The 23911-nt window shown below is 36.8% G+C and overlaps 3 protein-coding genes across 4 annotated transcripts; 2 read left to right on the top strand and 1 right to left on the bottom strand.

The window, feature by feature from the left end:
• Positions 1–928: 928 nt before the first annotated feature.
• On the top strand, positions 929–10975 carry KEG (protein kinase KEG). 2 transcript variants are annotated; one of them, XM_020678377.3, is made up of 16 exons: positions 929–2014; positions 3139–3501; positions 3609–3839; positions 4029–4154; positions 4265–4601; positions 4678–4835; positions 5295–5452; positions 6111–6232; positions 6358–6492; positions 6668–6792; positions 6949–7053; positions 7187–7420; positions 7964–8297; positions 8411–8599; positions 8751–9056; positions 9338–10975. In XM_020678377.3, the coding sequence occupies exons 1-16, from the start codon at positions 1302–1304 to the stop codon at positions 10550–10552; spliced, it is 4851 nt and encodes a 1616-aa protein (XP_020534036.1). In that variant the 5' UTR covers positions 929–1301; the 3' UTR covers positions 10553–10975. The 2 variants fall into 2 exon arrangements, with proteins under 2 accessions (XP_020534036.1, XP_012068697.1); XM_012213307.4 differs by having other exon boundaries at positions 4026–4154.
• A 172-nt stretch (positions 10976–11147) lies between these two features.
• Positions 11148–15199, bottom strand: LOC105631248 (nudix hydrolase 16, mitochondrial). Its single transcript, XM_012213308.4, has 4 exons — positions 14805–15199; positions 13816–13930; positions 12843–12926; positions 11148–11626 (listed from the first exon to the last, which is right to left on the bottom strand). Exons 1-4 carry the CDS (start codon positions 14873–14875, stop codon positions 11387–11389), a joined length of 510 nt encoding a protein of 169 aa, XP_012068698.1. The 5' UTR covers positions 14876–15199; the 3' UTR covers positions 11148–11386.
• A 4894-nt stretch (positions 15200–20093) lies between these two features.
• On the top strand, positions 20094–23556 carry LOC149499435 (zinc transporter-like protein). Its single transcript, XM_089724827.1, has one exon. The coding sequence runs from the start codon at positions 20172–20174 to the stop codon at positions 22869–22871; it is 2700 nt and encodes an 899-aa protein (XP_089580953.1). The 5' UTR covers positions 20094–20171; the 3' UTR covers positions 22872–23556.
• Positions 23557–23911: the final 355 nt, after the last annotated feature.

Genomic DNA, 23911 nt, shown 5'->3' with positions numbered 1-23911 from the left:
GTCAAAGTGTAAATCTTTTTTAACAGTTTCGATATTTTTAATGTCGCGTAAAAAATTTCCATAAGAATGATCTTTTGGTGCGAAAACTTATCATGTAATGTAATGCTTACTCTGTCTATATGTATGCATGAAGATGATAAGTTATCAAGACAAGCCCATTAAGAGACATCAACATGACAAGTGGACAACAGCCCACCAACCTTAACGGACCATGAACATATTCATTTTAGTTGAACTCTTGACATGTGTTTGTTTCTCATTTTTATCCTAATCTAGCCCATGTAAGCCCATAAATAAATTAATTAAAATAGAAATTTTATAATTTTAAACAAATATCAAAATTTGTCACAACCTCTAGAGGAGGAAAACTGGTTTTAGTGGATGGAAATATGAATTTTAGACATTTATCTAGAAATTAAAAAAAAAAAAAACAGAACATAGTATTAACAATGATCATGTGACATTGTCCAAAATTTTTGTTCAAGTACAATGACAGATGTTTCTTCCTGGTCACTTTGACAAAACTCATGGTACGTCCTTAGCTCAAAATTCACATATGCTTGAATCTTCATCACTATTTGGAATGGCATTTGGACAATTTTACCCTTTCTCCAAATATGGAAATGGGTTAGGTGAAAGTATAGTTAGTAACTTATAATATGGGTATATATACTTGTTTCATACTTTGGTTTAAGATAATAATATTATTTTAATTGAAATAATTGTATCATATTTCGTGAACTGTACAACAGAATAATCATCTCGATAATAATTATTGTAATTTTTCAAGCTCGGTATAAATTTATCCGTGTATTTTTCGCGAAAAATAAAAAAAAAACTCCTAATCCTTAAAAAAAAAAAAGAATAAAAAAATGATTCGGATGCAGAGCAAGAGATGAGTTATGGACTGTGTTGCTCTCTCTCTCTAATCTGTATGAAGCGCAAGCAAGAAAAGCAGCCAGCCAAACCGAGAGAAAAGGGAGAGAAAAAGCGAAGAAAAAGAAAAAAACAAATAAAAACAAACAAACAAAAAAAAATCCCTTACTCTTTCTTTCTCTCACTCTATAATAAAACCCCACTCTTTCTCTCTCTAAAATCTCTCTGAAATCTTTAACTCTTTAACATTTTTTTCTTTATTTATGATCCTCTTAATCGATTAATGGATTATGGATCTGCTCTGTTTATCGCTTCCGAGATCCTTTAAACTCTAAATTTAATGGTATCTTTCCTCTTGTTTCTGATTGAATCTGTTTTTCTGGGAATATTTTCCAAGAGGGAGAAAGTAGAGCAAAACGTTTGAAATGAAGGTGCCGTGCTGTTCTGTTTGCCAGACCAGGTATAACGAGGAGGAAAGAGTTCCTTTACTGCTTCAATGCGGCCATGGCTTTTGCAAAGACTGCCTTTCCAGGATGTTCTCGGCATCGCTTGATACCACTTTGGTTTGTCCCAGGTGTCGCCATGTCTCCGTCGTAGGTAACTCCGTCAATGCACTCCGTAAGAACTATGCTGTTCTTGCCCTTCTCCACTCTCCTGCGGCTGTGTCGGCGCCTAACTTTGACTGCGATTACACGGACGATGAGGAGGATGAGGATAACGTGGAGGAAGAAGAAGAGAGGTGTAGCCGCGGGTCCCACGCCTCAAGTTCTGGAGGTTGCGGGCCGGTGATCGAGGTAGGGGTCCACCCGGAGGTCAAGCTGGTTAGGAAGATAGGGGAGGGAAGGAGAGCGGGAGTGGAGACTTGGGCTGCTGTAATTGGAGGTGGGATCCATGGGAAGTGCAAGCATCGCGTGGCAATAAAGAGGGTGGAGGTGGGAGAGGATATGGAGGTGGAGTGGGTGCAAGGGCAGCTGGAGAACTTGCGGCGTGCTTCCATGTGGTGTAGAAATGTTTGTACTTTCCATGGGATGGTTAAGATGGATGGATGTTTAGGACTTGTTATGGATAGATTTTGTGGTTCTGTGCAATCCGAGATGCAGCGAAATGAAGGCAGGCTTACTCTCGAGCAAATTCTAAGGTTTTGCTATTATTGTTGCTATAATCTTCGGTGCCTGTGTTTGTTTGATTCATGCTTGTAGTTGAGAATTGATCGTTTATATGCGTTTAAATTCCAATCACTTAATATCTAAATGTCTGTTAACAAATATTTGGATTTAGAAAACTAACTCTCGGTGATTGATTTTCTTATTCTGCATACTGGCTTAATTTAGTGGAATAGGAGTCTGAATTGTAAGATCTAATATTTGAATGAATAGCACTTTCTAATGTAATTCCAAGTTAGGTAATTGAGGTGAATTATTGAAGAGTAAATTGGAAAGAAATGTGATCCTTAGGCTCGTAGCTTTTAGTAATCTTGATACTTGGCTTATAATTAACTTTTTGTGTGTTTCTAACTTTCTGTTGGGAATAGAACTATGTATTTGTTGTTGTATGGATCTGAGTTGGAGTGGGGCAATGCTCTATATGCTCTCATTATCTAAATACAGAAGTGAAGTTGGCTGAGGCCAAAACATGGAATCTACTAATTGTAAGCCTTCTATGGGGATTCAGATGAAGATATTTGTTGCGTTTGCGAATTGTTTTTGCTTTCCATGCAGAAGTCATAGGGTCACATTCATACAGAAAACCGTGAATTTTATGGTGTTAACTAAAGATTGATACAGCCAACATTCTGTTCAATAAGTCATGTGATGAGATAAATGTATATGCATGCATATAGATGACGCTCTAATTCACTTGATGATTGTGGGAGTATGAGTATGGAGTATGGGTTATATCTTGTTGAGTAGAGTTTGTGACAAATTATTTCCAGTTTTTCTCTTGGACCTTTGTAAGTGGCCCTCTAGGAATCTCAGTATTCAATATAGATGCAGTGATCAATTAGAATCGGTAATCAGGATTAAGAAACCATCCTTGTCTCCATTATTTATTCTTATCATTGAGGTTTTTATTTTAGGATATCTATTTAGTACGCTGGAACTTATTTGTTACATTTTACTCTTCCAAAAAAGAAAAACATGTTGAGGTGGATTTTGAGAAAATGACCTTTCTGAGATGACTATATTTCCCCAAGGAATCATGATTGCATGGATACAGCTAGATTACTCTTGTTTTGATCTTGCAAGCATTTTCCACCTGTAGATATGGGGCTGACATAGCACGAGGGGTGGCTGAACTCCATGCAGCTGGTGTTGTCTGTATGAACATAAAACCATCCAATCTTCTTTTGGATCCAAGTGGGCGAGCTGTAGTTTCTGATTATGGACTTGCTGCAATTTTGAAGAAACCTGCATGCCGAAAAGCTCGATCAGAGTGTGAATCTGCGAAAATCCATTCTTGCATGGACTGTACAATGCTCAGCCCACACTACACGGCTCCAGAGGCATGGGAGCCAGTGAAGAAATCATTGAATTTATTCTGGGATGATGCAATTGGTATTTCTGCAGAGTCAGATGCCTGGAGTTTCGGTTGTACATTGGTGGAGATGTGCACTGGTTCCATCCCGTATGTGGAATAACTCATTATTTGTTCTATTTTCTTTTTAATCCTTTTCTAACTTCCCCATATATTGTATATTTGTCTAGCAATTGAAGTTGATGTTCATCATGCAGGTGGGCTGGTTTAAGTGCAGGGGAAATTTATCGAGCTGTTGTCAAAGCTCGAAAATTGCCTCCACAATATGCTAGTGTAGTGGGTGTTGGAATGCCTAGAGAATTGTGGAAGATGATTGGGGAGTGCCTGCAGTTCAAGGCATCTAAAAGACCTAGTTTTAATGCAATGTTAGCAATATTCCTCCGACATTTGCAAGAGTTGCCACGTAGCCCTCCTGCCAGCCCTGATAAGTAAGAACTTTAAAACATTTATACTGGAACTTTCTCCTTTCAATTTTCTCTTCCATTGGAGTGTGATTGATGAGATTGTCATCTGACATGGCCATAAGCAAGTGTTTTATGTTTGTGTGTGTGTGTGTGAGAGAGAGAGAGAGAGAAGAGTTTGATTTGCTGACTAAAACGTTTTTTGCATTACAGCAGTAGCTTTGCAAAATATGCTGGATCAAATGTGACAGAACCATCGCCAGCATCTGATTTGGAGGTTTTACAAGACAATCCTAGCCATTTACATCGGCTAGTATCTGAAGGGGATGTCAGAGGTGTTAGGTTAGTTCGCTTAGCATGGAACTTGTTCCTCTGTAGTCAAAGAACTGAAGGCTTTCTATCTTATTTTCTTACACATCTTCATTATTTGCCCTTTTGAACTTTTAATGTAGAGATCTGCTTGCAAAGGCTGCATCTGGAAATGGTGGTGGCTCATTATCTATATTGTTAGAAGCACAGAATGCTGATGGGCAAACAGCACTTCACTTGGCCTGTAGACGTGGTAGTTCAGAACTTGTTGGGGCTATATTGGAACACAGGCAGGCAAATGTGGATGTTTTGGATAAAGATGGCGATCCTCCACTTGTTTTTGCTTTAGCCGCTGGATCACCAGAATGTGTACGTGCACTTATTGAAAGAGGGGCTAATGTTGGATCTAGGTTAAGAGATGGTTTTGGTCCATCTGTTGCTCATGTTTGTGCCTATCATGGACAACCTGATTGTATGCGTGTAAGTTTTCAGTTTAAGAACTAACTTGTTGGTTTCTTTGGTGCTGCTTCTTGAAATTGGTTTAAAATAATGACAGGAGCTACTACTGGCTGGAGCTGATCCTAATGCAGTGGATGATGAAGGTGAAACTGTCCTGCACAGAGCTGTCGCCAAGAAATACACAGATTGTGCTCTTGTTATATTGGAGAATGGAGGATGTAGATCAATGGCTGTTCGGAATTCAAAAAATTTGACGTAAGAGTTGTTTTTCTTTCATCTTTTTGTCCACAGTTGATACGAATGAAAAAAAGGGAAAAATATGTAGAAAATGAGAATTTTTTTATCCCTCTTTTCCATAGTTGGGAGGTTATGTGGGGTGTTCACATGTCATAAGTAAGAAACTGAAGAGCATGTAGCTTTTTTGTCATCCAGAAAATGAAAGTGTGACCTGCTCCAAGTCCATAGTTGTTGCTTTACTTCTGCTTGCTATATTGTTCTTTTTGAGGTTATTTTTCACTGCACCATTGTGATTGTGAAGTGCTTTGAATGCTGACATAGTAAAGTCAATTTTGGAGCCTTTGCTTGCTCATAGAGATGATTTCTTTCTATTAGACCATTTTGACATATGTGATTGAACCTCTTATCCTATGTATATTTCCTTTGGCACTTATCATCTACTCCTCTGTTCGCGTCCTAATTTTCTCAATATGACAGACCATTGCACTTGTGTGTGGCAACATGGAATGTGGCTGTTGTGAAAAGGTGGATGGAAGTTGCTTCCCTGGAAGAAATTGCTGGTACAATTGACATACCAAGTCCAGTTGGAACTGCATTGTGTATGGCAGCTGCTGTAAAGAAAGATCATGAAAATGGTAATGCTAGAACCTAAGACTATCTAATTTTGACAATGCTGATAATCAAACTGAATTCACCTGAAGCTTTGTCTATTAATCAAACTGAAGTTTTTAAAGCTAATGCTGATTTGGCTTGTAAGTAAATAGCTGGCATTCTAAGAGGCTTTCCCTTTTTGTTTTCTGGGGTTTATGTATTATCAACAGACAACAATGTTTCCTTGTTCTTTCTATTTTACTGTGCCATTTCCATTGTTAACTACTGTTTTCATGCTAACTATTAAATATTGAGGCCAACTATTTAGCTGCCATTTTTAGCTTTATATTACTACTCTGTATCGGTTTGTTTTTCTTCCTGGGGGTTGTAAACTCTAATTGAACTGTGCATTTGGTTATATTAGATTGTATATTATATTTATTTTTCCAATTCAATTGCTAAGTGTCAATAAAAAGTTGTTTCATCAGACCTGTGACATGCTTCATGTGTGGAACAAGGATGTTGAGTGCTCTCTAAATTAGCTCCTTTTCTTCTGGTCCTTTCTAAATTTTCTATTGCTTGTGCATTTTGCTTTTATTAATTTATGTTGTTTAATTCAATTACATATCTATTTAGGCTTATAAACTATCTCTTTGTTTTGAAAAATATGCCATTTATCTTGTAACTTCCAATTTCATGTAGAGGGAAGAGAACTGGTGCGTATATTGCTTGCTGCTGGAGCAGATCCAACGGCCCAAGATGCACAGCATGGGCGAACAGCCTTGCATACTGCTGCTATGGCTAATGATGTTGAGTTGGTCAATGTAAGCTATGTTAATTGTAGCTATTTATGCCCATGTATTGGGTGTAAGTGCCAAGAGCTTGTAAACTTCTTCTTGATTCTTCTTCAACCATTTGATTTTAAGTATGTGCACAAATTTTTTAATAGATTATTCTTAAAGCTGGAGTGGATGTGAACATTCGAAACATGCATAATACGATACCTCTTCATGTAGCCTTAGCCAGAGGGGCAAAGTCATGTGTTGGATTGCTTTTATCAGCTGGGGCGAGTTGTAATCTGCAGGTATTTTACCCAGTCTCTGAATTCTGTTACTTATTTGTTCATATTCTTGACTTAGATAACAGTATTGTTCTTTAGGGTGATCTGTTATACAAGGTTTTCCGTGTATTATCCATACATGTTTCCAAGAAATTATTTATGCAATTTGGAAACTCAATCATGAAATTATCGTTATTAGGATGATGAAGGTGATAATGCTTTCCACATAGCAGCTGATGCAGCAAAAATGATACGTGAAAATCTTGAATGGCTCATCATTATGCTTAAAAATCCTGGTGCTGCTGTCGAGGTTAGAAACCACAGGCAAGTACTAGCTATCAAGGATTCTTATATTTCTTTAAATTTTAATGTTGTCAAATCTATAGTTATTGCTCTACATGTATGATAGCTCGTTGTGTAAGAAGGTGAATGTGAAGTTTCAAATGTTACTGACTTGATTTATGTATGTTTTGGTGACAGTGGTAAGACACTGCGTGACTTTTTGGAGGCCCTTCCCCGGGAATGGATTTCAGAAGATTTGCTGGAGGCACTTATGAATAGAGGCGTTCATCTTTCTCCTACAATGTAAGTACAAAACTTGATATTATATGTTGTCATAAATTGCATTTGGAAGTTTATTTTGGGCGTGTCTTTATGACTAAAATATATTACATTACTTACACTTGTGATGCAATTTATAACTTTCAATGTGATTCAGTTTTGAAGTGGGGGATTGGGTGAAGTTCAAAAGAAGTGTTACAACTCCTACTTATGGTTGGCAAGGTGCTAAACATAAGAGTATAGGCTTTGTGCAAAGTGTTGTGGACAAGGACAATCTCATAGTATCATTCTGTACTGGAGAGGCTCGTGTGTTAGCCAGTGAAGTTGTGAAGGTGATTCCCTTAGACAGGGGACAGCATGTTAAGCTTAAACCAGATGTCAAAGAGCCGAGGTATGGTACTTAACATTTGTGTACTTTAATAATTTTAGTTAATGTACTACAGAACAAAAGAAGCTCTATTGTTATTGCAGTGCCTGTCACTCAAATCATTGGACAATAGCCATTAACGGCACAAGGACTTTATTTATTTATTTTTTTATAGCTGATAAATCATGTGTAAAGCATAAACTAGGAAACTCCTGTGAGAATTGAGAACTCTTAACTTAGAAATTAAGATATAAGATTGAAAAAGGTTCTTATAAAGATCCGTGACACCTGAAAAGACAGTGTACTTTGGATTTATGACATCTCTGCTTAAGAACTCATCAGTAATTCTTCTGAAAACGTCTTAGCATGTTTATGCCTGTAATACCATGTTATAACTTACATAGTTCGCTCTCAAATCACATAGTGTGAAAAGTTTTACTTTAATAATTTTTGGTTAATGATTGCTTGATTTGCTCTTACAATATAGAATGGGCCAAAGAGATGTTAAAAACATTCCATGCATTAACATGTTTTGAATAATTGGTTATCAATCTTGTTTATCTTCAGGTTTGGCTGGCGTGGTCAATCACGTGACAGCATTGGAACTGTTTTATGTGTTGATGATGATGGGATTCTACGTGTTGGGTTTCCTGGAGCATCCAGAGGATGGAAAGCTGATCCAGCAGAAATGGAAAGAGTTGAAGAATTCAAGGTAGGTGACTGGGTTCGAATCCGTCCTGCACTCACAACAGCCAAGCATGGTCTAGGATTGGTAACACCAGGAAGCATTGGTATTGTGTATTGTATCAGACCAGATAGTAGTCTGTTGTTAGAGCTAAGTTATCTTCCAAATCCCTGGCATTGCGAACCAGAGGAGGTTGAGCCTGTTGCCCCTTTCAGGGTAAGGCTTGAACTTTGCCTTTTTTTTTTTTTTTTTTTTTGTTGAATTATGTATGCTTTATTTTAATTCAAGGAAAAATACAGCAGTCCATAATCCATCATTTCATTTTACAGATTGGTGATCGGGTGTGTGTGAAGCGATCTGTTGCAGAACCTAGATATGCTTGGGGTGGTGAGACCCATCACAGTGTTGGAAGGATTAGTGAGATTGAGAATGATGGTCTCCTCATAATAGAAATTCCAAATCGACCTATCCCGTGGCAGGCTGACCCATCTGACATGGAAAAGGTCGAGGATTTCAAGGTAATATATATGTTTAAGTCATGGTCTTGTGGTGATTCATTTGCAATATGTTCATTTAGATCATGGAAGACCATTCATTATTATGTATAAGTTTCTAATACATCCATGGCAAGAGGCTTTTTTATATAAATTTCTTATCCTCTATGAGCAGGTTGGGGATTGGGTGAGAGTGAAGGCTTCAGTATCCTCTCCAAAATATGGATGGGAGGACATTACACGGAACAGCATTGGAATAATTCACAGCTTGGAGGAGGACGGTGATATGGGAGTTGCCTTTTGTTTCAGGAGCAAGCCTTTTTGTTGCTCTGTGACAGATGTGGAGAAGGTGCCTCCTTTTGAAGTGGGACAAGAGATACATGTCATGCCTTCTGTAACTCAGCCACGACTTGGATGGTCAAATGAAAGCCCTGCAACTGTTGGAAAGATTGTTAGAATCGACATGGATGGAGCTTTGAATGTACGCATATTTAGCTTTTATCATTATTTCTAGTTGTTTTAATTTTCTTGTGCATAGTGACAGCTGCTTCTCTTAAATTGTTTTGACCTGCAATTGTTGCAGTTAGCAATCTGTTGCAAATTATAGCATTCTGCATCAATTTGCAAGGTTCTGCAACATTATCACATAATTAGCTATGCGCTTCTCAGTCTTCTAGAAGCAATCCTTTGCAGCATAGAAAATGAAAGATGAAACAAAAAAAAAATATATATTAATCCGGAGTATTTGGATTTTGGATGTAGGCAAGGGTTGCTGGCAGACACAGCTTGTGGAAAGTTTCTCCTGGAGATGCCGAACGACTTTCAGGATTTGAAGTTGGTGACTGGGTGCGTTCAAAACCAAGCCTGGGGACTAGACCAAGCTATGATTGGAATAGTATTGGGAAGGAAAGTTTAGCTGTTGTACATAGTGTGCAAGAGACAGGTTACCTAGAGCTGGCTTGTTGTTTCCGTAAAGGAAGGTGGATTACTCATTACACAGATGTTGAAAAGGTTCCATGCTTCAAAATTGGGCAGCATGTTCGGTTTCGATCTGGATTAGTTGAGCCAAGATGGGGCTGGAGGGATGCTCAGCCTGATTCAAGAGGCATAATAACCAGTGTTCATGCTGATGGAGAAGTAAGAGTTGCTTTCTTTGGTTTGCCAGGATTGTGGAGAGGAGATCCTGCAGATCTTGAGATCGAACAGATGTTTGAAGTGGGAGAATGGGTGAGGCTGAAGGAAGATGCTGGTAACTGGAAGTCTGTTGGGCCAGGATGCATTGGTGTTGTACAGGGCATGGGGTACGATAGAGATGAATGGGATGGAAGCACTTATGTGGGCTTTTGTGGGGAGCAAGAAAGATGGGTGGGGTCTACTTCCCATCTGGAAAAAGTGATGAGGCTCATGATTGGACAGAAGGTTAGGGTTAAACTCTCTGTTAAACAGCCAAGATTTGGGTGGTCGGGCCACAGTCATGCAAGTGTTGGAACAATTGCGGCTATCGATGCTGATGGAAAACTAAGAATATATACTCCAGTAGGGTCCAAAACTTGGATGCTTGATCCATCAGAAGTGGAGCTGGTGGAGGAAGAGGAACTCCACATTGGAGACTGGGTGAAGGTAAGAGCATCAGTATCAACACCCACGCACCAGTGGGGAGAAGTGAATCATTCAAGCATTGGGGTGGTGCATCGGATGGAAGATGGGGAATTATGGGTAGCATTCTGTTTCACGGAGAGGCTGTGGCTTTGCAAGGCGTGGGAAATGGAACGGATTAGGCCTTTCAAAGTAGGGGACAAGGTGAGGATAAGAGAAGGACTTGTAACACCTCGGTGGGGGTGGGGGATGGAGACTCATGCAAGCAAAGGCAGGGTAGTCGGAGTTGATGCAAATGGGAAGCTAAGGATTAAGTTTCAGTGGAGAGAAGGGAGGCCATGGATTGGAGATCCGGCTGATATTGTTCTTGATGAGAGTTAAGAGGCGCCGAACGATATATCCTTGTGTTCTGCTTTTCTTTAGTTCGCACCTCGAGCTGTAGGAACTCGCCTCCTGCCACAGTTGGAAAGGCAACATGCTTCCTCTTCTGTAGACGATCCATATGCTTGCAAGTCAAGATTTGACTGCAGGTGGGATTCCTTAACAAAGAGAAATTTGTTTATTGTTAATAAACAGAAGACATACAGAGAAATCGGATACTGGGACCATGCGGAAAATTGGCTTGCCTTGCTGTTAATTTATAGGAGATGACAGAACAGACGAGAAAAGGATAGCTGTAGCCATTTGTATTTCATAGACATTGGTAGCTGATAAGCTTCGTTTTTTGAGGTATATATGTCATTTATATGTAATTTTGTACAAATCGAACCCATTATAAATCTTTGCGAGTTGTTGTCCTTTTCAGTACTTTCGTTACTTCATATTGTGCTCTTAAATTTTTTGTTATAAATTTTCACGAAATGAGGTAAACTTCAAATTAAAGTTTTTTTATTTTTCTTCATTTTTTCGTTATAAAAATTATTGCACTTACAAGAATATGCTGTCTTAAGCTTTCTGATTTTTAACTATTAAGCAATTTAAATCAAATGGTTAATTAAGGATTAAAATCCAAGAGGCAAGTAACATGAAAAAGACTCTGACAACATAAAAAAAAAAAAAAAAAAAAAAGAAAAAAAGACAAGACCTGTGTAAATCCTAGCACTTCTGCTTCTACTCTGATTGGGTAACCCAAAAAAAAAAAAAAAAACAAAAGCTTTTCTTTCTTTATGCACACAGGAAATCGATCTTTGATCGGGTGCGATCCTAATCTGCGGTTTACATCTTATCTGCAAGCCACACTGTGAATTGGTTCAGAGCCTCTTCCATCCATTTATGTCGGCAATTCGCAACTGCTTCAGATATAGTCAACCAACTTCTTGTTCTGGTGCTCTGTTCTGGCCACGACTCGAGCTCCTCCTTGACTAACAAAGCAAACATTGAAGCTTTGCATAAACCTTCTGGACAACACTCATCTTGGAGTGTTTTACTCTTGAAGTGGTAATTCCCTATGAAATCCTGAAAAGCAGAGAGAAAAAATAAGAGTTGGATCTCTTTGGACTAATATATGAATCAGAGCTTTATTTTCATGTCTGGCAAATCATTACCATGAGCTTGTCAATGCACATTCACTTTCACTTTGATTAACTCTATTGTATTCACAGAACAATGATGATAAAATGCCCAACATGCATTTGACTTTCACATATGTGTTGAGATGTGAACATAGTTAATAAAAGCATAAACAGCTGAAAGGCTTTAACTTGCCACAAAGTTCTGGGGAATGAGGTCGAATCTTCCATGACAAAGAAGAATCGTCTGAACCTTAAACTGAACCTCTAAAATCTTAATGTCTATTTTTAGGGAAACCAATTCCCGCCAAAACAAGGCTCTCCTTCACTTTGGTTTTTATGATTTATGATTCAATGGTTATTCCAATGAATGCCTATTGAAATGAAACAAAACTCTAGAGCATGAGCCAAAGTCTCATCTAGATATCAAACCATGGGGCAGCACCGTGAGACGTACGTATGTACAAGTTGCAACAAAATGTACCCCTATCCACATTTGAAAAATTCACAACTGCATACTGATGCAAAGCTGATATACACAATTCAGTGGACTTCAAAGGATTACAATATTACCACAAGTCATTTCTTTCAAAATCACCATGAGACCTTGCACATAATCATCATAGGTAGTTCACCATAAAAATAACCAAAATTTTTCACTTGAGGAAAGCAAGCCAAATTAATTTCCACAAGGTAATCAAGATTGCAGAAATTAAATTTTCTCTTCAATCAATTCTAAAACTTATCTATTGTATTATGATGGATCAACATTTTGGCATGTATGGGGAACCCTAGTAATTGGGGAATTAGAAAGCCATGCCTTGGATTTATAAAATTTTCATGAGGCTTCCTTTATAGCATTATCTTCTTCTCATATATTTACAATACTTCAATTCAACAATGCCCATATCTCCAACAGTTGTCTTTCTACTGGATTTCCTTTAAATAAATTATTCTCATAACAAAGCATACAGATTGCAAACCAAAATCAAATGGCATGAAACAGGATGTTTAATCAAATGCAATATGAGAATAAGACAATATAATGCAGATGTATAGAAACGATAAAATAGCCACAGATAATTGTTATCTGCATCTAATAAGCAAAAGAAAAAGAAAAAAGAAAAAGAAAAAGAAGAAGAAAAATATAAATAAACTTCCACCATTAGGTCGCCTCGAACTCCAGCTTCTTCAATAGCTTCTCTCACTGCAGCTTCTTCAACAGTTTCATCATTCTCCCACCCTCCCTGCAAGTAAATTTTGAAATAGAAAATTATAAAATAAAGAAAATCAATTTTTGTCCTCCTAGAGCATGAAAATAATGGCCTCTAATAGAAACTTATATATTCCGCACACACAAACAGAAACTTCAAAGAGACAGGATCTAGCCATTTGGTATTTATCCCTCTTTGGCTCCTTGATACTGTGTTAGGGAACAATCTAGGAGGGAAAATAAGATGGAAGGAATGAAATTGGAGGAGGAAAATAAGTGAAACTGTTTTATGATGATCAAATTACAAGTTTATCTATTATCTTTATGCTTAGAGAGATTGCCAATCGGTTAAAATGGTAAATTTATTCATTTTTACCTCCATATTCCTTCCAAATTTTAGGAGAAAATTTGTTGGGATCTCCATGTTCAACTTTCACCCCAATTTTCTTTAGACATCTGGACATCTGGTCTTGTCACCAATAATGGAAGAAAGCAAAATATTCTCCCCCTTCTTTATCCTCTCATTTTCCAAAAATCTCCCAAACATAGAGTAAAGGTTTCAGATTCAACTCATGCAATGAGTTAACATGGGCAGGGATTTTTAGGAAATTTAACCAATTTCACAAATAAAGGGTAATATTTGTTTTTCATTTGCAAAATCCTCAAATAAAATTAATTGGCCACTTTTAAATCTTCAATCATATTAATAAAAGAAGCCATCCGGCCCTTTCTATTTATATGATATACTACATGTTTGCAAGGAAACAATACTCCAGCATAACAAAACAGTTCCAATCAAAAATTGATAATTACAGAAGAATAAAATTTAAAAAATTCCATGTAATAGTTTCATCATATGCGTGAATTGCAGAAGCAACTAGCTGGGCTTAGTAAACGCCGGAAAAGAATGTTTGACATCATACCTTTGGAAACAAGAAACCTGGTCCACTAGTTGAGTTGATCATAAGAACCTCAACAACCTTGTCAGAATCAGCATCACCATTTTCGACACAATCTCTATATCTAAATGGAATACACCTGCCAATACAACATACAACCTGAAGATTTAGCAAATCAAGAAAACATAGCAGTATGCTTTGAACAGTGTGTTTTGGCTATCTATCAAAGGTATCAAAAATATTCTCACAACAGATCCACAATTTACAATAAAAAGGTTGAGCTTTTTGCTAATTATTTCCAAGTGTAAAATGACATGAATTCAATAAAAACAATACATATATCAGTAAAACGGAAACAATAAGACACAAATGCAAGAAAGTAAATTTAATTTCTGCAGGTGCAATGAGTTTAAAATAATAGGATACATTGTTTCCTTATATCCATGTATACAGGAATCCAAAAACATTCAACAAAATTACTGCAGTGGAATGAAGAGTGCCATCTCAATCAACCGCCATGACATTGACACTTCTACAATATGCTCAACAACTTCTCACAAGTCACAACTAATCTTTGTAAAGCCCTCTAATCAAGTAACTCCACTTGAATTCATCCTGCGACCAATGCATCAATTCACCAATGATGCCCCCCTCAAACCCAGCACCCAGGGGAAAATAAATCAGAGAATACAAAGAGGTCCCACCAAACAATTCATCAAAAGAAATCACTGTAGGTAGAAAGAACCCACCAATTCCATAAAAGTCAAAAATGCACAAGATGAACAACACAATACAATAAAAACATCACCAATAAACTTTTCAAAACTTCTTACCAAGAACGCTGAAAAACAACCCAAAACCCAAACCGTTTAAGTGACAATGACGTTACCAAACATTTTAACAATCAAACCAATCACCATACCAAGTTCAAAGAAATAAAAATAAATAAATCACGATATCTATAGACATGTATATAATAAAAATTTAATCTTTTTGAAGAAAATATGAAATACCCAGCGACAAGGCGACAACCGCCCTCGTAGCGCTGCTGATGTCGACCTGTGCGGGCCACCAATTTAGACATACTATGAATCTAATCCTTTAATTTCCGTCAAAACCCAGTTTCTTTAATAACAATGAAATTGATGATTGCGCTTGTGCCCATTGGCTCTATTGAAAATCTGAAAAATAGATATGCACGTAGGGTATAATATCTCCTGCATTGCTGGTCTTTGCCTCAACGGTGAAGATTCACGCAATGTGACATAATCCAATGGCTGTGGCTTATTGAGAATTTGCGTGTGCTTTTAGGTTTAGTTGCAGAAGAGGAAAATTAGCCAAATAAGAAAAAAGCAGCAATTTTTGATTTTTAAGAGATTTTTAGAGAGAAAGTTGAGTTGGAGAGAGAGAGAGAGAGAGAGAGAGAGAGAGAGAAAGAGCCGTTAAAAAGGAAAAGCGCAGGAAACGGATCGGATCGGATCGGACGGTGAGGGTAGTCAAAGTCACGTGGGGTGGGTCTGGTGGGGTCAAAGCTGACATTGATTGTCTTTCCTTCTTTTTTCTATTTTGGATAAGGCTTCTATTCTGATTGTATATTATTTTGTTTTATTATTCTTACTTCTTAGTATTATTTAGAAAGTAGATTCGGAATAATATAATTTGAAAAATACAAAGTTAATTAAATTCATTAATTAGTAATTTTCAAAAATAAATTCATTTATTAGTAAAATAAACAAAACTGTGACCAGAATACAAACAAATTATGTTACATAATGATGGAATAGAATCCCAAAATTTTTACCATTAAACCCAGAAAATTCATGACCCATCCCATTGTACAAATTGGTCAATGGGTCATTTACACTAGGCCCGCGTGACAACAGGACATTGTCGTTTACCATTAACGACAACTCAAATTGCTCTGTTATGATACTATACTGTTTCAACTACTTGTCCTTTGTGAATTATGAACAGCAACACTCCTTTTTAAAAAACACACCTGGGCCTTTTTTTCCTCCCGACCGATTCAGTGGATCTGAATTTTGGAGTGTGAAACAAAGAAATGAAATGTAAGAAATTGCAGACTACTTTTCCAGTAATGGGTCGGACCCATTCTTAGACTTAAAGGCCTTGCAGAGTGAAGATTCTGAAGCCAGCCCATACCCATAATCAAGATTCTACAGCCTGTTTGGCAAGTGGGAAAAAAAAAGCAGGGAAGAAAAGGAGGGAAGAGACAAATATATGTTATAAATCATATTCTCCAATCATATTCAATGCAAGACAAATTTTTTCGTGAAAATATTATATATTATATATAATTATCGCGATTAAGCTAAATAAAATATTTTACAAAGCAACTGATTAAATGAAAGATATATATTTTTTATTAATAAATAGTTAATAATTGAAATTTCAATTAAAATTCTTTAATAAAATAATGATTTTGTTTTGCAAATGTATCCTAAAAAATGAAAAAGAACCCTGTAGCTAGAAATGTAAGAAACAACATAAAATGTAAGAAAATGTTAAATACAAGACATGTTTGACAAGTTTTATGCAAGCACAGATTCTGAAATTTAGACCAAAGCAAGATCCATGCCATTAATATATTTTAGAGCTTCTTTTTTTTTTTTTTTTTTTCATAATTTTGGTCAAGCAAGGCTCCAAATTCCATAACATGATAAAGAAATGGCAAATCAGAAAAGAGCCTTGTGCTTGTGAACCCACTTTTTGAACCAAAGAAAGAAAAGAATCCATCTTCGGACAACTCAAATTCAAATCAAGAGTCTCAGAAATCAAAATCAAATCAAACACATGAATAGGTTCTTGTAAGGACTAGTGACCAGTGACAAGCAGTAATAGGTGACTGGTTTTTTTGGGAAAGAGAGACGTAGGCGCGTGGGATAGGTTCGTTCAGATACATTGTACACGTGAATTTTAAAACCAAAATGGTCAGTGCAAGTGTACCAACTTGGCTTATAAAATTCCTTTAAGCTAAAACCATTGAAGCAATCTTTCATGTGAATCATATCTTCACCCATCAATTTTTTATGCAAGTGTGTCAGACGCGCCAGCTTTGAAGTCCTTTTGACGCATCAATCCATGCATTGAACTGAGACGCTATGGGGTTGGTGTTGTTGTTTAAAATTATAAACAGAAAAAAGAAGAAAGAAAGTTGGATATTTGAATCTGATGGTGTTCAGGTTGATAAATGAATCATAATAACAATAATTAGGGTTTTCGGATTGATTCCTATCATTGTAATATTTAATTTGTAATATAATTTATTACTTCTCGTGGATTGATTTATTCTTAAAAGCTTTGATAACCATATATACGAAAAAAAGAAAAAGAAGAAAAAAAGTTTTGATATTTGAATTTGAATCGTACTAATTATCATTTTTGAGTTTTTATATCGATTCTTATCGTTATAGTGTTTAATTTATAATATGATTTCTTATCTCTTTCGGATTCGTTTGCTTTTAAAAGCTTTGATAATGTTGTAACTGCTGCCAATAATACAAAATATATAATATCTCGTAATTATTAAAGTAATATTCTCTTTCGGATTCGTTTGCTTTTAAAAGCTTCCATAACGTTGTAACTGTCGCCGATAATACAAAATATATAATATCTCGTCACTATTAATGTAATATTATCTGTTAATAATATCAAATAATAATAATAATAATGGAATTTCTAATACATATACACAATTATCACTTAGATGACATGATTTGGAGTTTCCTTTTACTCCTATCATTCTTGGATTTTGGACTTTGGACAGAACCTTTCATTCTCATTTCCCTTTCACTTTCTTTTTCTTTTTCTTTTTCACTTTACAAGTTATCTATCTTCTTACTTACTATCTTCCTTCCTGTTTTGTGGTTATAATTTTGTGCATGTTTTGCATAATTACAATACAATGAATGACCTCCTTTTTTTATTTTCTACAAAAAATATAATTTAAATAGATAATTACATATAATAAAGAATTAAAGAAACGGATTTATAAATAGACAGCTTGACAATGGAGATTTCCTTTTTAACTGTGACTAAACTTCGAATCAGATTAGTCGATTTCTAATAATGGATTTCCGATACCGATGGTTTACACCAATGAAGATTTTCTTTTTTTTTTTTTTAATTTAAATTTTTATGTTTAAATTCTGTTAGGTGGAGGATGTAATATGGGAAGAATAATAAATTTCTATATATGAAAGAAAATGGACAAGTAGTAGCAAGTTATTATGCAAGTTGTGGTTAGCACTTGGTACACTTAGCTTGCAAGTTGTCACGAACTCGCATATTCATAAGAGAGGATGTATTCATGAACTTGGTCATTTAAAATATATGCAGTAATAATAATAATAACAAATAATTAATTATTGGCTGAATGTATGAGATGGATTGATATAACATTTTTTGAAAATCTTTTTTCTTTTTCGGTCTATAACTATGAATATCAGAAAGTTCAGTGAACTCGATTCTGACTCGAGTATTACACGACCGATGTAGATGTAGGTGACTCTTCTAATATGATAAGCTTAGATCCAAAATTTTTTATTAAGTGAGAAGGAGCTCCAACCATTTTATCCTAATAAACATTGATTTTTTTTTTTTTTCTGAAAATATTTTATTATTATATTATGAATTATTTAAAAGTTAACCTAATTATTTAGTTTTCAAATGAAAAAAACCGGTTGATGATTTATAAATGTACTTAAGCTAATTAATTAGAATTTGTTTTCTAATCTAACTTTAAAAGTAATTAAAATTAGGATTAATTGGTAATCACAGCTGTCTCTAATATAAATAAAGGGACTATAGCTTATTGGTTCAAATCTATTTTTCTTTTTGTCCAGCACATTGGTTCAGCTGAAGATATAAAATAAACAAACCAAACAAAATTACACAAAACAACAAAAGCCAAACACACAGAATAACCTAATTAATTGTTTAATTAGGTTCTTAATCCAATTTTAAAAAATTATATTAAGCTAATGTACACAATTTGTTCTTATACGTATCAACTGAATATATATTGGGATCTGCTGATTTGATTCTGTCTGATTCGGACCAACACCCCAAAACCAGATTTCTTGACCCAGAAAACAATATCCAACCTTCTTCCTGGTCCCACGTGGATTGATCAACGGCTCATGGTTTGCCAATTCTTTAGAGGCTCTATAAATACCACCTTCCATTCTAAAAATAGCATTTGCATGATTTCCACCGAAAAAGCACAACAAAGTTAGATGTTATTTCCTCTTAATTCTTACAACATCCACATTTCAAGAAACACCATTCTCCTGCAGACCTTTAGAACAAGTAGAAGCTTTCTTTTTTCTTGAATCTTGACCATCTAAATTCCAAGAAACCAATCATTTTCCTAAAGAAGTTATATTCTTGGATTCTTTAAATAAAGAAATATCTTTAACTTCTGCTATTTCTGCGAGCAAATCTTTGCTGCTCTGCAAGAAATGGTCAGAGCTTCAACAAGATTATCAACAACTGCACGGACAAAACAATGGTGCGGTGTTTTGGCTTAGTGAGTGTCGTACTGCTGGTGGTTCTTGCGGCGTCAATGGTGGTGTTGCCATTGTTATTACCGCCGCTGCCTCCTCCGCCTTTGCTGCTTATGTTCTTTCCAGTGGGGATTATGGCTGCTCTCATGTTCTTGGCTTTCTCGCCAACTGAAAACGTCGTCCTTCTTTCTGTATAAGATTAGATTTCTAATGTGGTTTGGACACTTGTTCTGGTTTGTGAGTGGGGTTCCAAAATGCAACTTGTAATAATGGGTTCATTTACATTTGGAGTAAGATCTGCTACTTTCATGGTTATTGCTTTTGTGTCTCTTTGTGACTGGTTATGGAAGAAAATAAGGGATTTCTTTTTTTTTTTTTTTCTTTCTATTTTTTAGTTAATGCAAACCAAGAAAACAGTTGGCAAAACATAGAATAATGTATAAGAACAAGAGGAAAAAGATTTGCAATTTAAAATAAGGGGCCAAACATTCTTTAACTTGATTGCATACCAATATAAATATATATTTAAGGGATTCTATGTGAATTTTTATTGAAGTGTAGGTATTATATATACAACATGAAAATAGAATTTTTCAGAAAAAAAAAAAAAAATCAAAGATTGGATTGATTTTCACTACTGGGCCTGAAGCCTAATTGATAGAAATTGGAGCCACGTTTGAGAAAGTCCAAATTGGGCTAAAGCTAAAGAAGTTTGAAAGTGGGGACCATCAACCATGGACCCACTTTTATTATTTAAAATTTGTCGAGAGACTGTCGGTTCCTAAAGTCTCTATTTTTGACAAAACCAAACAAAGTCCATGTCTTTGGTAGTCTAGACCATCACCATCCTCCATGGCAGACCACCATCATCACCAGCACCGGCCTCACCGGATCTCCGTGCCGCCACGCACCACTAGTTTTGCCCCAACCACCACCACCACTTCATCTTCGAGACCTTACCCTGTCTATTCATATCACTCCACAACCCCAACTCCAACCCCATCAAAACAACGCCTTTCTTCTCTTTCGCTTCCCTCTAAATCCGGTTCCTCTTCCAAATCCTCTCTTTCTTTTCTGTTTCTCCTTCTCTTCTCTCTTCGTTCTCTTTACTCTCTTCTCCCTTTCCTTCGATCCTCTCCTTCTTTCTCTCTCTTCCCTTTCTCTTTCCTTGTGTCTTTCCTCTCCTTTCTCCTTTCTCTTTCGTTTTCTCTCATTTCTTCTCCCTCTCCTAAAACCCCTTTTCATTTTAGGACTCCTAACCAGCCCATTTTCAATCTCTCCTCAATTTCTCGGTCCCAACACAAGCTTTTAGTGTGCAAATCTCTACTGCTTGCTGTTGTTTTCCTCCTTAGATTTCAAGCACTTCGGTATTGTGGCACTGCAGCTATGATTCTAGCTGAATTGTCTGGGAATGTTGCTGCTCGATTTGTTGCTGATTTGAAAAGGCATAATCTTGGTGCAACTCAGAATGGGAATTACAATGGTAATAAGTTATTTGGGTTTTTAATGCTTTTTATTGGGTTGCTTTTGTTGTCAATAAGTTGGGATCGAATTGATTGCTTCCCATTTTCGACTTCCTTTGTTGTTAGATATGGATTTTCGGTGTTTCCTAGGGAGAATTGTGTTAGGATTGGGCCGATGCTGTTGCCATTTTTATCTGGGTTTTTGGGGTGTTATGATCGTCTGTCTATGAATTGGGGTACAATTAAGCAATTGGGTGAAAAACGGATTCGCTTGATTTCACTGTTTTATACAACAGTTTTGCTGTTTATTCCTGCTGCTGTGAGTTTTATCTTGTTTGAAAGGGATAATGCTGGTGTTTCTTTTGGCAATTTCGGTTGGCCTTTAGCTAATACTGTTGTTTTCGGAGTACTTTTGAGTGAGAATAACAGTGAAGACAAGCTAGTGTATTCTAAAGATTTTCGAAGAGAGTTTTTGATTACATTTGTTTGCACAGTTGTGTTGGAGTTGTTCTATTTCCCAGAGCTGTCACTTTGGGGTCTTTTGTTATGTGGCTTATTGTTGTATCTTGCGGTCAGCAAGTTGGATCCTTTTTATTCGAATTATCTTGAATTGGGATTGGAAGCATCACAGCCACTTAGTTCTTCGATTATGAAGCCTATCCGCCACATCTTGAGTGAGAGAAAGTCTCGCAAGATTGCATTTTTCCTTCTAATCAACACGGGCTATATGGTTGTTGAATTTGTTGCTGGGTTCATGAGCAACAGTCTTGGATTGATTTCTGATGCTTGTCACATGTTGTTTGATTGTGCTGCTTTGGCAATTGGTCTGTATGCGTCTTACATTTCACGTTTGCCTGCAAATAATCAGTTTAATTATGGGCGTGGGAGGTTTGAGGTACTTTCAGGATATGTCAATGCTGTTTTTCTGGTTCTTGTTGGGGCATTAATTGTGTTAGAGTCCTTTGAGAGAATTTTGGATCCGCAAGAGATATCTACTAATAGTTTGCTAACTGTTTCAATTGGAGGGCTTGTAGTGAATATGGTTGGTTTGATTTTCTTTCATGAAGAGCATCATCATGCTCATGGTGGGTCTGGAGCATGCTCACATTCCCACTCCCACCCCCATTCCCACTCCCACCCCCACTCCCACTCCCACCACCATCATCTACATTCACATGATAATAAATGTCATGAAAAGGATCATGAATGCATTTCTGTTTCCGGTGACTGCCATGAGAAGACACTGGCTAGCCATACTGACCATCACGAACACCAACATTGTAACCACCATAGCAGTATTGATAGTTGTAAAATTGAGAGCTCTAATTGCCATGATGACCATAACCATATTCATGACCACAACCCTGGCAACCATGAATACCATTATCTTGACCACCATGAACACTCTCACCATCATCATGACCACCATGACCACTCTCACCATCATCATGACCACCATGACCACTCTCACCATCATGAACGCCAGGATCACCACCACCACCATCATGTCCATGGAAATGCTCCCCATGCGAATACTCATACTTATCATTCAGATATTAAAAGCAATTTGTCGTTGGGAAACAGTGGTTCTCAACAGGTAAAACTTGTGTCTCATGAAGAGGAATCACAGGAACACCATCACCACCACATTGACCACAATATGGAGGGAATATTTTTGCATGTTCTGGCCGACACAATGGGAAGTGTTGGAGTTGTTGTATCTACTCTCCTAATTAAGTATAAAGGATGGCTTGTTGCTGATCCTGCTTGCTCGATTTTCATTTCTTTTCTGATAGTTTCTTCAGTTATTCGGTTACTCAGGAACTCCGCAGAAATTCTGCTTCAAAGAGTTCCCAGGACTCATGAGCAGGACCTAAGAGTAGCCATAAACGATGTTATGCAAATAAAGGGGGTACGTGGTATTCAGAACCTGCATGTTTGGAGCTTTACTAACACAGATATTGTTGGGACTCTCCATCTCCATGTCTCGGCTGAAGCTGACAAGGTTTCTGTTAAGGCACAGGTTTTACATTTATTTCATGGTGCTGGCATCAAGGATTTGACAGTGCAAGTGGAAAGTATCAAGTGATCAGTGTAGCAAATGCTGAGATAATAGTCATGGTGAGAGCAGTCATGGTTGAGGACTGGACTGTAATTATAGCTGAAAGTTGCCTCTGAACCCCTGGCAAAAGCTGATAATGGGTAAAAAATGAAAGTGTTCCCATTGCTCTTATTGTGCTGCAGAAGCTTTGGCACTCTCATAAGAGAAGGATATTGTGGAGCACTAGTAAGGCCTCATGTCTTGCCGGCTAAGATCAGTGTTGATGTTTCACTTTTGAAGGCTAACGGATTGTGAATTGGATCTGCCAACATACAAACGAAAATTTTTTATGCTTGTCTATTAGTGTAGACATGTATAGCACAACATGAACAAGGGCCCTAATTCTTGGGCAAGTGATTTCTTGGCATTGTATTTATACTTGCATCTTGGTCAGTTTTTGGTCATGTTTTGTGGCTTTGCAATTTGAAACACTTATTTATTCAGATCTAGAAACACTTATTTATGCATACAAGGTCATCTTAGTTTTTAGTGACATTGTATGCATGTGTAATTATCTCTGAGATGCATCTATTCTTCTCACCATAGGCCTGTCACCAGCAGCAGGAGAGTAGACACTCGGAGCTCTCCTAACTGGAACAGGAACTCTAGTGAGCATGACAGGAGTTCAGCTTTCAGTTTCCAATATTGTAATTCATTTAAGCCTGCCAGTACAGACGTTGTCTTTGCATCAAAAAATCTTTATATGAAGCTCAGGAGGCCAAGCTCATTCAATGGATACAAATGGTAGTATCTATTTTTTTCCCACGGAAAAGTGGATTTTTCATTTCTGAATATTCTTGTTCAATTGGATTACAGCTAAAAAATGAAAGCGAGAAGTCAATTTGGAGTTTTAACAGAATTAAGACGGCACTTCAGATGCTTTTATATAGGCCGTCACCGGAATTTTATGTTTCGATATCCATAAAATCATAGCCTAATTTGGAGTTTTAGTCTATCATCGTCTCTTGCGATCAAATGCATAACCTTGCAGTCAATCCATAAACACAAGTTAGATCACTGTTTTAACA

The sequence above is a fragment of the Jatropha curcas genome, chromosome 1, assembly GCF_041381405.1.
Source record: "Jatropha curcas cultivar XTBG-Jc1 chromosome 1, XTBG_Jcur_1.0, whole genome shotgun sequence".
NCBI classification, from domain to species: Eukaryota; Viridiplantae; Streptophyta; class Magnoliopsida; order Malpighiales; family Euphorbiaceae; genus Jatropha; species Jatropha curcas.
The sequence above is the reverse complement of the archived record's forward strand: the minus strand, read 5'-3'. Positions and strand labels throughout refer to the sequence as shown.